This window comes from the organism of the source record quoted next, unplaced genomic scaffold (genome assembly GCF_019419815.1).
Source record: "Pyrus x bretschneideri cultivar Hongxiangsu unplaced genomic scaffold, Pyrus_bretschneideri_v1 Contig24, whole genome shotgun sequence".
NCBI lineage: Eukaryota > Viridiplantae > Streptophyta > Magnoliopsida > Rosales > Rosaceae > Pyrus > Pyrus x bretschneideri.
In genome coordinates, this window is record NW_025999546.1 from 2,686,198 (window position 1) to 2,700,664 (window position 14,467).

The 14,467-nt window shown below is 38.6% G+C and overlaps 2 protein-coding genes across 2 annotated transcripts; one reads left to right on the forward strand and one right to left on the reverse strand.

The window, feature by feature from the left end:
• The first annotated feature begins 5,704 nt into the window (after nucleotides 1–5,704).
• On the forward strand, nucleotides 5,705–7,837 carry LOC103931480 (putative pectinesterase/pectinesterase inhibitor 24). Its single transcript, XM_009340987.2, has 2 exons — nucleotides 5,705–6,782; nucleotides 7,005–7,837. The coding sequence occupies exons 1-2, from the start codon at nucleotides 5,741–5,743 to the stop codon at nucleotides 7,679–7,681; spliced, it is 1,719 nt and encodes a 572-aa protein (XP_009339262.2). The 5' UTR covers nucleotides 5,705–5,740; the 3' UTR covers nucleotides 7,682–7,837.
• Nucleotides 7,838–8,065: 228 nt separating this feature from the next.
• On the reverse strand, nucleotides 8,066–12,345 carry LOC103931469 (probable pectinesterase/pectinesterase inhibitor 47). Its single transcript, XM_009340966.3, has 3 exons — nucleotides 11,440–12,345; nucleotides 9,179–9,530; nucleotides 8,066–8,818 (listed from the first exon to the last, which is right to left on the reverse strand). The coding sequence occupies exons 1-3, from the start codon at nucleotides 12,121–12,123 to the stop codon at nucleotides 8,124–8,126; spliced, it is 1,731 nt and encodes a 576-aa protein (XP_009339241.2). The 5' UTR covers nucleotides 12,124–12,345; the 3' UTR covers nucleotides 8,066–8,123.
• Nucleotides 12,346–14,467: the final 2,122 nt, after the last annotated feature.

The following is a 14,467-nucleotide window of genomic DNA, read 5'->3' on the forward strand; positions in this document are numbered from 1 at the left end:
CATACAATCAAACCTTCATCAATCCAGAAACAAATTATACCATCGAACTCGTGAAGTCGAGAGGAGCACAACCATACCATTTTCAGGTGAGGAATCTTACGTTTTCACGTCGTTTCGACGAACTCCGTTTTGAGCACTATTCATGCAAATTTAATCTAGCATGTTTTTGGACATTTTAAGCTTGTAGATGTGTTGGTGAGGTTCTAAGGAGCTTGGGAATGCTTCGTTGGGTGAATTTGGACGTCGGGAAGGCCTAGTTCCAAAGTTGGCCGAACTTAGATCGTTGTTGCAGGTGAGATTCCTTGATTTTTAGGCCTTAAAAGTAGTCTAACGTGATTCTACTAGTTCTAAGCTTCATTTTGGTATAAAGAACGTGAAAAATGGTTGAAAAACGAGTGAGAAAACGAAGTTTGAAAAATTTCCAGTTTTCCGGCGACGGCGGCGGCGCCGGCGGCGGCGCCGGCGGCGACTCGCCGGAGAGGACAGGGGAATATTCCGTTAAGTTTTAACGGAATATTCCTACAGGACTAACGGCGTCAGTCAACGGAATATTCCGTCAGTCAACGGAATATTCCGTCGGTGTGCAGTGCACGTGACCGCGCGTGGGGGCGCGTGGGTCCGTGCGTGATCAGGCGCGTGGGGGCGCGTGCGTGGTCCAAAAATTATTTTAAAAATATGTGTGTGATCGTGAGGTTGTGTAGATCACGTTGGTATATTCATTTGTCCATTTTGAGCAATGTATGAGAAATTATTACGAAGAGTTGGTTATGTGCTTTGAAATTGACGTTTTCGTAGCTTTTTCGCTTATAGGTGATACGTACTCCGAGGACGAGCGTATTCACTCGAGGCAGGGGGGCTACGACCCTTCCAATTATCAGTGAGTGGGCTTTTGTTTTCCGTATATACCTATATACTTTACATTCCCAGAAATAAGTTAGAAAAAGGTTAATTGATTTATGCCGTGCACTTTTGTATTATCGCTCATGCATCATCATATATATTAGTAACGGCATACATTTATATAATTGTATTTGGTGCTGTGGACGCACAGGTAAGTGCCAGGTAAGTGGTTGCATGTTGTTATACAGTTGTAGTTTGAGATGTTTAGAGAGCTCATTATCTGCACCCCGGTGTCAGTGCTCCCGCCCGTGGCCAGGGCATAGCCTTCACGTGTATGTTCACCTCCCGCACCACACGCTCAGCTTGGATCCAGGTCAGGTGCAAAGCCTGTCGTACAGACCACATTAGGTGGTTCCGACTCGTAGGTGACCCGCGATTCGTCGCATAGCTTCACGTGATCGTAGCACTAGAGCGTATATATATTACACCTAGCCTGTCGTACAGACCACATTAGGTGGTTCCGACTCGTGTGCAGATTTAGTTAATGAGATGAGATTGGAGCTCTATAGGCTGCCGTACAGGTCACGTTAGGTGACTCCCGGCTGCTAGATTATAGGTTATTGAAATGTGTTATGCTTGAACATTTACGTTTATTATGAGATTCTGATGTGTTATATTCTCGAGCATGAATGGCATATATTGGAACATATCTGGCATATCTATACATACGTATATACTTTCACTTTCTGGGATGTATACAGGTTTTACGGCGAGGGGTTAGAATGTGTTTTGTTAAAGAGTTTTCAAAGAGCTTTGTTTTTGCCCACTCACGCTTTTGTTTTACGCCCCTCCAGGTTCTAGTTGCTTAGCGGTTGCGGTGGTCTTCCCAGAGGGCGTCCCGGCATTTCTGACAGATACTCACCAATGTAGGGTCACCTTCGGGTGTATTATTGTCGTAGTATTCTCTTTGGACTGTTGTAGTCTCACTCTGAACTTGGTGTCTCACGTACGCTAGTACTTGTCTTAGTACTTTGTATGCTAGTTTTTAATTTATTCGTACTTTTATATTACTTTACTTAGCTTCCGCACGTGCACATGGTTACGTCACCTCCGAGTGACGGCCAGCACGCCCTGATCTCGGTCGGGGTGTGTCAAGAACACTAAGTGTATTAGAATATTTTATAAAAAAGAAATAGTTTATCTAAATGTCTACAACAAATTATATTATGATGAATAAAGTAAAAATTAGAAAGAAAATGAGAAATAAAACATTACACATAATTAATAAATGAGGTAATTAAATGTATTAAGAGAATAAAAGTAGATTTTAATCTTACACAAGATTTTAATCTAAAAGTCATGTTTTCCAAGAATTAGAATGAAATTTTGCTATTATATAAGTTTTTAATCTTAACCGTTGGTAAAGATCTAAAAGATAGAATTCAATGTATTTATTTATAGATTGTTGATATAATTTATATACTCTTCGACATAAAATGCTAAAAAAATCATAACTAGGTAAAGAACTAAAATGAGTGATGCTAAACAATCCTATTATTTTATTTCTTCATCCACATTGTAATAACATTTTTAATAACGAACTTATCCTTTTTGAAAATGACCATTAAGGCCCCAATACTGTCAAATCATGTTTGCCACATCGGCAAACAAAAATAACTCAAAATAATAATAATAATCCAATGCCGGAATCGATGGCGTCAATTTAATAACCATTCACGACAACTCCACCCACACGTCTCCCTCGCAGAGGTGCCAACTCATCTTCTTATTTTTCCATCATTAATAACTAAATTTTGTTGATGTGATTTTTTTGAAGAAAATTGATGAAAATGATTTGAAAATTCTGAGTTTTAACGATAAGGGTAAAAATAAAAGAGATAAATATATATTCCATCCCAAATGAAGATTAACAGGGGCAAATCCTTCTATCCCCTCTAATCCCCCGCTCCTAATAATAACTACTCTTATACTATGTCACTGCCAACAAGCAAAACCGCATAAAAACCATCGCTGACAAGCGATGCCACATTACTCTCTAGGTAAGACATCACCCGCTAGACGTAGTACAAACAAACCTGCACTAATTAGAGAACAAAATCCACCGGTTGGCTCATCTGCACTTATAACTGTACCCTTTCTAGTGAGATCCGCTGCTAAGCAAAGGCAGAGCCTCGACAAATCTGATCGTGGAAGGCGATGCCACCACGAATCAGTCTAGAGGATCAACATCCGAGCCGCACCCTTGAAGTTGTAGTTCAGGTTTGTGAAAATTGCGGTTCACATAAAGAGAGAGTAAGTGACGCCTTACAAAAGCGTCACATATATGTGATGTTGTATAGTACATGTGGCTGGACAAAGTTTTTTTTTTAATTTAATTAATTTTTTTTAACAAACGATATTATCTATACTAAAAGGTAACAATTTATTAAAACTGAACATAATTAGTAGAAGAAACTTTCATTATTATTGTTGTACTAAATGAAAGCGTTGTCTTATTTCAAACGGCATGCACCTTAACAAAACACACTTATAAATAACGAGGTTGTAAACATCAACTCCATCCACATCCAAGAGCTCATTCCCATTCTGAGAAATTGAAATTTAATAAATTCGGTAAAGTACTATGGCCGGACTAAATATGTTTCCAATTTTAGTAGTTTTTCTTTCGGCGAGCCCATTCGGAATGGTTTTTGCTTTCTCAACCATGGATGAATGCTCACAACATTTCACAGAAAAATGTGGTTATGAAGTGGGCGACAGTGTTTTCGAAGGTTCACCTGTAAGCGATGCTTGTTGTCGCCGTCTTGTGTCTTTGGGCAAAACATGTCAGGATCTCTTCGTCGCCAACGCTCTTGACTCTTTATCCAACGCTGAAAAACCTCAGTTTTTGGCAAATAGTGCCAAAGTTTGGAACCGATGTGTTGCGGTCGCACTTTCTCCTTCGTCTTCTATATACCCTGTGAAGGTTTCAAACCAGAAGCCCTTGGATAACTGTAGAATACATTTCAGCAAAAACTGTGGGTTGGAACTTGTCAACCATATTTCGAAAGGTGAAACTGTCAGCGATAATTGTTGCCGGCAAATTGTGCATGCGAAAAAACCATGCCATCAACAGTTTCTCGACTGGTCTCTAGGGTATCAACCTAATGTCGACAGATCTCGAGTTTTCGAAAAGAGTAACAAAATTTGGAACAGATGTGTTGCAATCACAGTTTCTCCTTCATTGTCTGCCCCGACAATTGAGAACTAAATTTTCTCATCAAATTTGTACGACATACGTGTTATGAAATTATAAATTTTAATTTATTTTAAGCTTATGCCATTATTCACAAGTACACAATATTCAACTGTATGAAAAGATGTTGAACTATGATGGACCAAACAATAACTAGCCTCAATTTATACAAAAGTTCAGAAAATTTTTGAGACATTGTAATCTCAAATTTATGATTTCTGGAAAATACTACATATGAAATTTTAGCAATATTGTTAGTATTACTAGGTGTATGGTTGTTGCTAAGCTTGATAATTTTTTGCATGACCCATTAATTCAATACGAAACGACACAAAATACTAAGTTTTGGGTCAACCTTTTAACGAATCAGATCATTATCGGGTAATCCGTTAATGAGTTGAGTCATTATCAGGTCACCCGTTAATAACTCGATAAGATATCGTTTGCCAAATCTTAGGCATTAGGCATGATAGTTTCCTGCATAACCTGTTAACCCGACACAAAATGACACGATTTATTAACGAATCGGATTGTTATCAAGTCACCCATTAAGAACCTCATTAAGATAATAAGTTTTCCATGACACGTCTGTGAAAATAACTGGTATGACATGAAAATGATACGAACACGACCCACCCATTTGCCAAGCGTAGTCGTTGCAATCGGAATAGGATCCTCTTCGGATCCTCTTTATGGGGATCTAAAGGATCAATCAATCGTGTTTGTTCATCAAACATCGTGCGGTTAGAAATTATTAAAAATATAAAATATAAAATTGAATATAAATAGTACCTAATGAAACTTACCGTACGATGTACGATAAATGAACACGATTCATTGATCCTTAGATTCCTACAAAGTGGATCCGGAGATGATCTTTGTCTGTTGCAACCATCACAATAGGAAAATGATCCTGGGGATCTGGAGGATCCTGTGATCGTGGCCATTTATCGTATATCGTGAGGTAAGTTTTCGTTAGGTACTATTTATATTTATTTTTAAATTTTAAATTTCAAATGATTTCTGATCGCACGATGTACGATAAACGATCACGATCACAGAATCCTTTAGATCTTCAGGAAAAGGATCCGGTGAGGATCATTTTCCATCACAATAATTGGGATTTTCATTTTGTTATCCTTTGACTTTTCTTTTGATGAAAGTTATGAAGCACTCGACTATTTTAATTAAAATTGAAAGTTAGATTCGATTAGTTGCAAGTATTGTTGGCAAATCCTACAGTACAACCATGTGGTACATGTATGTACAGTGCAAGATCACAATACTTGTATTTCCTATACAATCTAATAGCAAGTTTATAAATAACGCTTATATACATATCTAAGAAGTAAGATAAAGTCAAAAACACCATATTCATTTAATAATTTTCGATGTGTTCGGCAGAGGAAAACCGAGTGCACGAAAAATACTTCTACTAGGCAAATCTATGAATGTATGACTTGAGCCTCCAATAACATGTCAAGCACTCCACCAGTTGAATGCTATCAAAAATAGGATAGTGCAAAGCACGTAGCACCGCGTTAGGCTACCAATATGTTTATTTAAACCCTCCATATATATAAACACACCCAGCCCACCATCCCTCATGCAAATCTCAACCCCATAGAAAAATAATTAAGCATTATGTCTTCCTTCAAATCCTATGGAAAGGTTGATGAATACGAGCAAGCCCGGCTCGACGCTCGTCGGAAAACTCGAAAAAGGGTTGCCATTATAAGCCTATCATCCATAGTTCTTGTCTGTATCGTTGTTGCTGCTGTGGTTGGAACCACCGTTCATAATAAATCTGGTGGGAATTCTAAGGGCTTGGGCATCTCCACTTCTGTCAAGGCTGTTTGCGATGTGACCTTGTACCAGGACTCGTGTTACAGCAGTCTTGGTCCTCTGGTTAACTCCAACAATGTTAAGCCTGAGGAACTTTTCAAGTTGGCTGTTCAGGTGGCGAACAATGAACTGACGAAAGCCGCTAGTCATTTTTCGGCTGATGGGGTTCTTAATGCTACTGCCAAGGACAGAAAGTCCGCGGCAGCTTTGAAAGATTGTCAAGACCTTTTGAGTCTGGCATTGGATCATCTCAACGACACGTTGTCCAGCGCTAACTCGTTGGTTGATGTGTTTGATGATCTCAAGACGTGGCTGAGCTCTTCAGGCACATATCAGCAGACTTGCATTGAAGGTTTTGATGAAGTAAAAGGAGAACTCAAGGATAAAGTTATCGGTTACTTGAAGAACTCTACTGAGTTAACTAGCAACAGTCTTGCCATAGTCTCTTGGATTTCCAAAATCCTTAACTCGGTCAAGCTGAGGCGACTGCTGACACACCCTGACCCCACAGATAGCTGCAGCCAGGGTGTGCCAGAGTGGCTGCATCGGAAGGACCGCAAGCTGCTTCAAAATTCGGATTTGAGGAAGAAGGCAGACATTGTTGTGGCGCGTGATGGCAGTGGCAAGTACAAAACAATTCACGATGCACTGAAGGCTGTCCCGAATAAAAGCAAGAAGAGAACAATCATCTACGTGAAGAAGGGGGTTTATTACGGGAATGTGAGAGTTGAGAAATCCAAGTGGAATGTTTTGGTGGTCGGTGATGGTTCGACTGCAACTATTGTATCTGCCAAACTCAACGTTGTGGATGGAACTCCCACATTTTCCACTGCCACATTCGGTAAACTTTCATTTGACTTTCATTTACAGTTCGATAAATCTTTTTGCACAGCTCGCATATTTACTGAACACATTACTGACATGTCTCTTTTAAATATTGAGACCTATGTCGGGACTCTACTCGTGCAAATGAGTCTCCGCTCGGTGAGAGATATGATCAGTAATGTTGCCGGTAAATGTTTTATTACATAATGGTAACAGAAACATTTTTCTTTGTGTGCAGCCGTTTTTGGAAGGGGATTCATTGCTCGGGACATTGGATTTCGCAACACTGCCGGACCAGCCAAGCACCAGGCAGTGGCCTTGATGTCTACAGCCGATCAGTCAGTCTTCTACAGGTGCCACATTGATGCATTCCAGGACACTCTCTATGCTCACTCCAACCGCCAGTTCTACCGTGAATGCAACATTTATGGAACGGTTGATTTCATTTTCGGGAACTCAGCAGTTGTGCTCCAGAACTGCAACATAATGCCCAAAGTTCCCATGCCAGACCAGCAGAACACCATCACAGCTCAAGGGAAAATTGATCCCAATCAAAATACAGGAATTTCAATTCACAATTGCAGCATATCGCCCTTTGGAGACTTGTCCCGGGTCAAAACTTACCTCGGGAGGCCGTGGAAGAATCACTCCACAACTGTGTACATGCAAACATACATGGGAAGCCTCATCAACCGTAATGGATGGATGCCATGGGTCGGCACAAGCGCTCCGGACACCATATTTTACTCGGAATTTCAAAATTTTGGACCTGGTTCTTCCACAAAGAATAGAGTTAAATGGAAGGGGTTGAGATCCATCAACCAAAAAGCAGCCGGCAAATTTACGGTGCATTCATTTCTCCAAGGAACTAAGTGGATCTCTGATGCTGGTGTTACCTACAAATCGAACCTCTGACCAATATATTTGAGAATTCCATGAACAAAAGCTGTTTTTTCCCAATTTATTATTTTTCATTTCCCTTTTTTATCATGATTTTTTTGTCTGTCTTCTTATACTTTTTCATTGCTTTCGCACAGCAAATTGTGATATACAATTTATTTTTTTGATGCAATTGTTGAAATTAATATATATAAATACACACACATAAATATAAAGTCCAACATGTTTGACATTTCATAATTCATATTTCCTTATAGTTCTATTAGCATCTGTTTGTAGAACACTAGCTACCTAGAAGCCGTAATTATGAACCGAGGATATATATGTTGAACATGAATGAATGCCATGAAATTAAGATAATGAATGATTAGAATGTTTTAACGGTGCCGAATACAATAATCAGTAGAAACTAGAAAGATTAATTTTCATTTGGAAGTTAAGAAGTTTTAAGTACACACTAATTCAGCAATCCTCCATAGAAGGGTATGTCGGTGTCGGGCAACCAAGTGTTACCCAATGTGAAATTAAGGACAGTGAAATTCACAGCTTGAGTAGCATTCATCAGACTGTAACCAGGCCATTGTACTCTTCCCGTCGTGTTTGCCCCCGGCCCGTGATTCTGAAACTCACCGTAAAACAGCGTGTCCAATCCAACGGTCCCATTCCATTCCAACCATCCAACTGAGCTGATCAGAGGGCCAATGTAAGACTGCATGATAACAGTCCTAGAAAACACCTTCCAAGGCCTTCCCAGAAAATTCAATGTGGAGTTGAGGTCCGCTGCCAAGTCCGGCGCAGCTTCAATTGTGCAGTTGTGGATGGAGATTCCGGTGTTTTGATTTGGGTCAGTTCGTCCCTGCGCTGTGAAGGCGTTCTTCTGGTTAGGCATTGGTTTTCGAGCGTATAAGTTGCAACTCTGGAAGACGGCTGCAGCATTTCCAAAAATAAAATCTAAAGTTCCGTATATGTCACATTCCTTGTAGAACTGCCTTAGGGAATGTACATATAGTGTGTCCTGATAGCCTTCGAAACTGCATCTGTAAAATGTGGAGAGGTCAGCATTGTTTCTTACAGCTACCGCTTGGTGCTTTTCTGGACCTGCAGTGTTCCTGAATGTAATATCTATTGCTACAAATCGCTCAGCAGAAACAGCTGCAACAGAACAACATTGAGTGTCAGACTAAGAATAATGAAGTAAAACAAATGTAATAGCTTCAAAATTATGACCCATGCATATAGAGTTGTTCTCGAGTATATTGGCACAATAATTGAGTTCAAAAAATGACGTGTTTAAGATATACAAACTTATCATCAAATTTTGATACGTGTCATGTTTCAACTGAAACTATTTTGTCACTGAGCATTGTCATGTGACGAGAATAGCTCCCCTTAAAGTTTTTCTCGAGTCCCTACTCGAGTTTTGATGGGATGAATGTGATTCAAAATAGTTTTGATACTTACTTTAATATCAGGAGGGCCGGAAGAGAAAGCTAGCGGAAATGTAATTCGTACCAAAGGTTGAAGAGTTGAAGGTAGTCCAACCATCGACGAAACTATGGTTTCCGGTAATGACAGTGTTATTAATACCATCTCCGAGCAGCATTATGTTAGTCTTGTGTTTGGGGATGACAATGTACTCTTGATAGTATCCTCCTCTAACATAGATCACAAAGTAGCCATCTTCAGCTTGTAAGTTCTCGGGAGCAGAAGTAATGGCATCTCCAATCGATGTGAAGTTGTCAGTACCGTATGGACTCACAATCACTGTGCCATTAACCAGAATACCACTACTCTCCATTTCTTCAAGAATCCTCTCACCTCTTTCGTGAGTCGTCGATTTTTTTCCAGAACTTTTCCGAAGTGCCTGCAATTTAATTACTGATTCAAATTAATTCTTCCTTAGTTACTCACAAATCTCTACGTAATCACTTGTTCTTTTATCGATAACTGTGGTTCTGTTTAACATGCCATCTTTGGACACCAAGTATTTTTGAACACGCATAGCTAAAATTTAAGCATTTTTGGAACATCAAAACATAATTAACACAATATCAAGACCAACCTTTGAAATATACGTATTACCAAAGTCATTTATCAATATACTTATTACCTTGATAACATGTGTTAAAGAGTATTAACTTTTATTATGTCATATGAGATGGGAGGGGAGTTGACCACCAGAAAGTAAAAGGATGGGTGGTGGTGGTGGCGGTGGCGTGCTGGAATTGATGGGGGACGCCATTGGCGGTGCAAATGCCTCGCGACATGCAGAAACCATGTGACATTACTTGCTTACAAGTCCCGCACAATAATTGACATGGGCACTTTGGCCAAGCCCTCTTATTAAGCAGTTGACTCCATTACTCCAGACCTAGCTACTTCAATCACACAAAAGACCCAGTTGACTTGAATTAACAATTAATACCCTAAACTGAGATCTTTGCGTTTGACAAAATAAAAAAAAACTGAGATCTTTGTGGACCATTGGATAGTGGATATGCACATTCAACTTACTTAATACACATTTTTTTAATACTATTTGGACAAGGTTGGGTGTAGCTTTAACTGGTTTAAGGTATGAGAAATGATACACACATATTGTTTTTAATCTTTTATACGTCCATGTTTAATTATGACTGCTGATTTAGTATGATATATTCAATCTAATAGTTAAAAATAAAAAAGGGTGAGTGAGAAGCTAAAGAAATGTGTGATAATCACTTCCCTAAAAATATATCGTCCATTAAACAATCGGAAAATGTTGAATGAAAAGGATTCAAGTTAATTAAAATTTTAGTATACAAAAAAAAAAATTAAAATTTTGGTATCCTATACTAATTAAGGTTTTATAAAAGCAAAACTCACAATTTGAAGGGTAAGATTATCCAAAAAATATACAAGTTAATTAAAAAACTCAATTGTTCTTTTTATTAGGAAAACTCTAATATATAGTGTAACAATGGATTTACAACTTCTTTCTAATTAATTAAATGAAAAGGGAAAGTTAAGTGAAGTCAATGTTGCAATATAAGATGAGATTTATTCTTACTCTTCGAATGTCGTCATGCACTCGTTAGATGTGTATTTCAAATATAAAATATTGACCCTTGTTTGTAAAATGTCAATATGATAGTGTTATGCAAATATAACTTGATCGTTTTAGAACTAACATAAGATTCATCCAACCCCACAATAATAAAAATTAAAGTATTTTGCCCATTTGTAAGTCAAAACTACTTTATAATTTTTTTCCGACCCCCACAGCGTTATGTAAGTATGTCTTGCTTTGTTTGTTGGAATCTGGTGTTACGTCCCCAGATCCTATATATTGTACCTGCTATTCTGGCACCTTTATAAATAATATAATGACACGTAATGTTGGGTTCCGAATTACAATTGCATATGGTTTTAGAAAATTTTTATTGTGACGGAAATATGGATGGTACATCATGTATTTTTATATAAGTGATGAAATTTTTTATTTTTTAAGTTATTAACTTTATAACACACATATCTTACAATTTATATAATAACACGTGATATATCACCCAAAAATCCCTCCATGCATAGATCTTGAACAAGATTTTATTACCCAATATTCCAACAAAACTATAAGCATGTGGCCTCTGACTATCAGTATCAGATATGCTACAAGATTTTATCAATTAGAACTTTAACTAGGATAAACAAATATCAAAATTATCACAAAAAAAATAAAAATAAAAAATTGAAAAAAAAATAGAAATGGGTAGAAAATGAACTCAAAAGCCTACCTTAATGAAAGTTTCAAGTGGTTCCCGGAATTTGAGGACATTTTTGGTGCCGGCGCCGTTACTGCCTTTCTTATGTTTTTTGAGATTACGAGCCAAGGAATGCGTGACCAACCCAAGCGACACACTGTATAGCTGGGTAACATTATTAGAGAAAGCCACGGCCAAAGCAGTATTGTTTCCCAAAACAGTGCTCTTGGATACCACAAGCCCATCGTAACAAGTGTGCTGGTTGGTCACAACGCCGCTCAGCAGAGTCCGCACCTTGTCCACTACCAGCTCCTCCTCATTCAGCAACTCGGCGGACTTGAGCTCCGTCGAGATCGCCACCAGGTACTCCACGTTCAGCTCCGAGAATTGCTGGCAGTCCTCCAGGGCGTTCATCTCGCTGTCGCTTATGAAAAAGGACTTGTGCTTGGTTTTGCTGAGGAAGTGGTTGATTATTTTGGAGGTTTTGCGTGCCTGTTTCAGGCATTGTTTGATGGAGAACTTGCCGTAGTTGTAGGGATCGGAGGGTGAGGAGCGGATGGTGGAGAGGATCGAACGGCAGAGCTTTGGGTAGAGGGTGGACTTGCATGCTGAAGAGGCTGATGAGGGGGATGATGCAGCAGCAGCAGCAGTTAGCAACAGTAGTGAAACGAGGAGAAGAGAAAGGAGGAAGAAAGGAGAGAAGGGTAGCCTTGGCATTTTGAGTGTGAAAATGTTTTGCTTTTCGCGGCCGGGGGGGCTTTAGGTTGAGTTGAGTGCATGAAAATGTGTATGTTGGGATCTCATATCTAGATATAAAGAGACAGAGAGAGTCAGAGAGAGATGTGGATTGCGGAGTGCCTGAGAAATGCGCGTGAACATTATTAGTCTGGGAATTGGGAACGGCGTTGTCCGTTTTGACAATTTGGAGGTCGGCAATTTTAATGCAGTTGAGGGAGATATTTTTTTTCCAGAACACGGATATTATCCTGTGTGTGTTTAATATAAATGGTATAAAATTTTATTTTTCAAGTTATTAATTTTTTAACATATATATATCTTATTATTTATATAATGACATGTGATCTATTACATCATATTCTTGTCATATTGAAAAATCTCTACGGTAGAGGTGGCAGCTCATGAAAACGTGCATGGAAGACACCCTACTCTTGAAGATCAAAACTTTATGCGCTCAAAATAGGTGTGGTTTCTGGGTGGCTCTAATCATTGTTTAATAAATATAAAATTTATAACAATAAAAATAAGAAAAATTAAAGGGTAAGTTGCATTTTACCCTTTTAGGTTTGAAGTTGATTTTAATTTTTTACAACATCTTTAAAATATTTCAATTTCATACATTTACTTATCATTTTATTTCAATTTCATATATCCGTTAGAAAATCCGTTAAGTAAACCATTAAATTATGACGTGACAAATATGAGATTCACATGTATGTATGCTAACATGGTTGCCAAATTTATACCACATGGCAAAAAAATAATTTTATATGCATGGATAAAAGAAATAAATATATTATTAATAATGTAAATATTAGAAGATTATTTTAATTTATTTAATATTTTATTTAAAATTTGAAAAAAACGAAAACAAAAGGAAAGAACGAAGATCTGGGTTTCAGATCTTGATCTTCCCTTCAAGTTTCAACCCGCCAGCTCTCTGCGATGACCCTGCTCCCTGCGACATCCCCTGAGCTTTTTCTCAGCCTCGCTGTACTTCCCAACCCCAACCAGCTCTTCATCTTCTCCAAGGACCAAAACGGGTAGCCACACACTTCCTTCGCACCCAGTCTTCATCGCCGGGGCCGTCCCCAACCACCGACGCCATCTTCCCGACCCACCTCCCTCTCTTCCACTCTCTTCACCTCCCCTCCCATCCAAAAACTCATCCCATCCCACCTCACCCCCACCTCCTCCGCAATCCCCCAACCCCACCCCCACCTCCACCGCAAAATTACAAACCAAAATCCTCCTCTTTCCCCCCTTTTCTCAGCAACCAAACAGACCACAATTAAAACTCTCCGACCCCAGAAACAATTTTGAATTCCGCAAACCCTAAACATACCGAAATCACAATTGCAACCCCAATTCTCACAAACCCTAGAAATCAACCACACAAATTATATTCAAATTTAATAAATGAAAGGTCAAAATTTGAATCCCACCTTTTAAATTAAGGAAAAAAAAAAAAAAATCTTAGAGCACTTACTTGCCGAGAGAAAAGCCAATCCCAAACAAAACCCTAGATTTTGGGCCTTGGAATCTCGCAATTTCTCTGCAATTCCATACAAAGAAAGTTGGGGTGGGGGGTTGCGGGGGAGGTGGGGGTGGTGTGGGATTTTGGATGGGAGGGGAGGTGAAGGAGTGGAGGGGTGGGAGGTTGGTCGAGGGAAGATGGTTTCTGGGTTGGGTTGGGTTTTTTTCTTTTCTTTTCTTTTTTAATGGTAAATTATTATAATATTTTAAATGTATAAAAAAATTATTATTTTTTACTACGTGACATAAATTTGGCAGCCATGTCAGCATAAATTTGGATTTTATATTTGTCATGTCATCACTTAACGGTTTATTTAATGGATTTTCTAATGGATGTATGAAATTGAAATAAAATGATAAGTAAATGTATGAAATTAAAATGTTTCAAAGATATTGTAAGAAATTGAAATCGATTCCAAATTTAAGAGGGTAAAATGTAATTTATCCAAAATTAAATTTATAAACATATCTCTAACAATGAGAAACCACATCCTTCTGGTGTAGGATATTTGATCTCCAGCTACTCTAGGTCCATCGTATTTTTAGGGCTAACAGTGTTTTTTTTCTTTCTTTTTTGGAGTCGTGAAGGGCTAGCTGCATTCTATGTTCTTAAGGTTTGGGCTAGAGTAGTTGTGGATGGAGATTCCGGTGTTTGCTTCATTGGGCGAGTACAATAGCTACCGTAACCAAGAAAGCCATATCAATATGAAAATGAAAGCTTGCACGCATACAAGATTGGATTAGGCTTAGAAGTACAAAAGAAATGAACCCAAAATCGACTCAGATC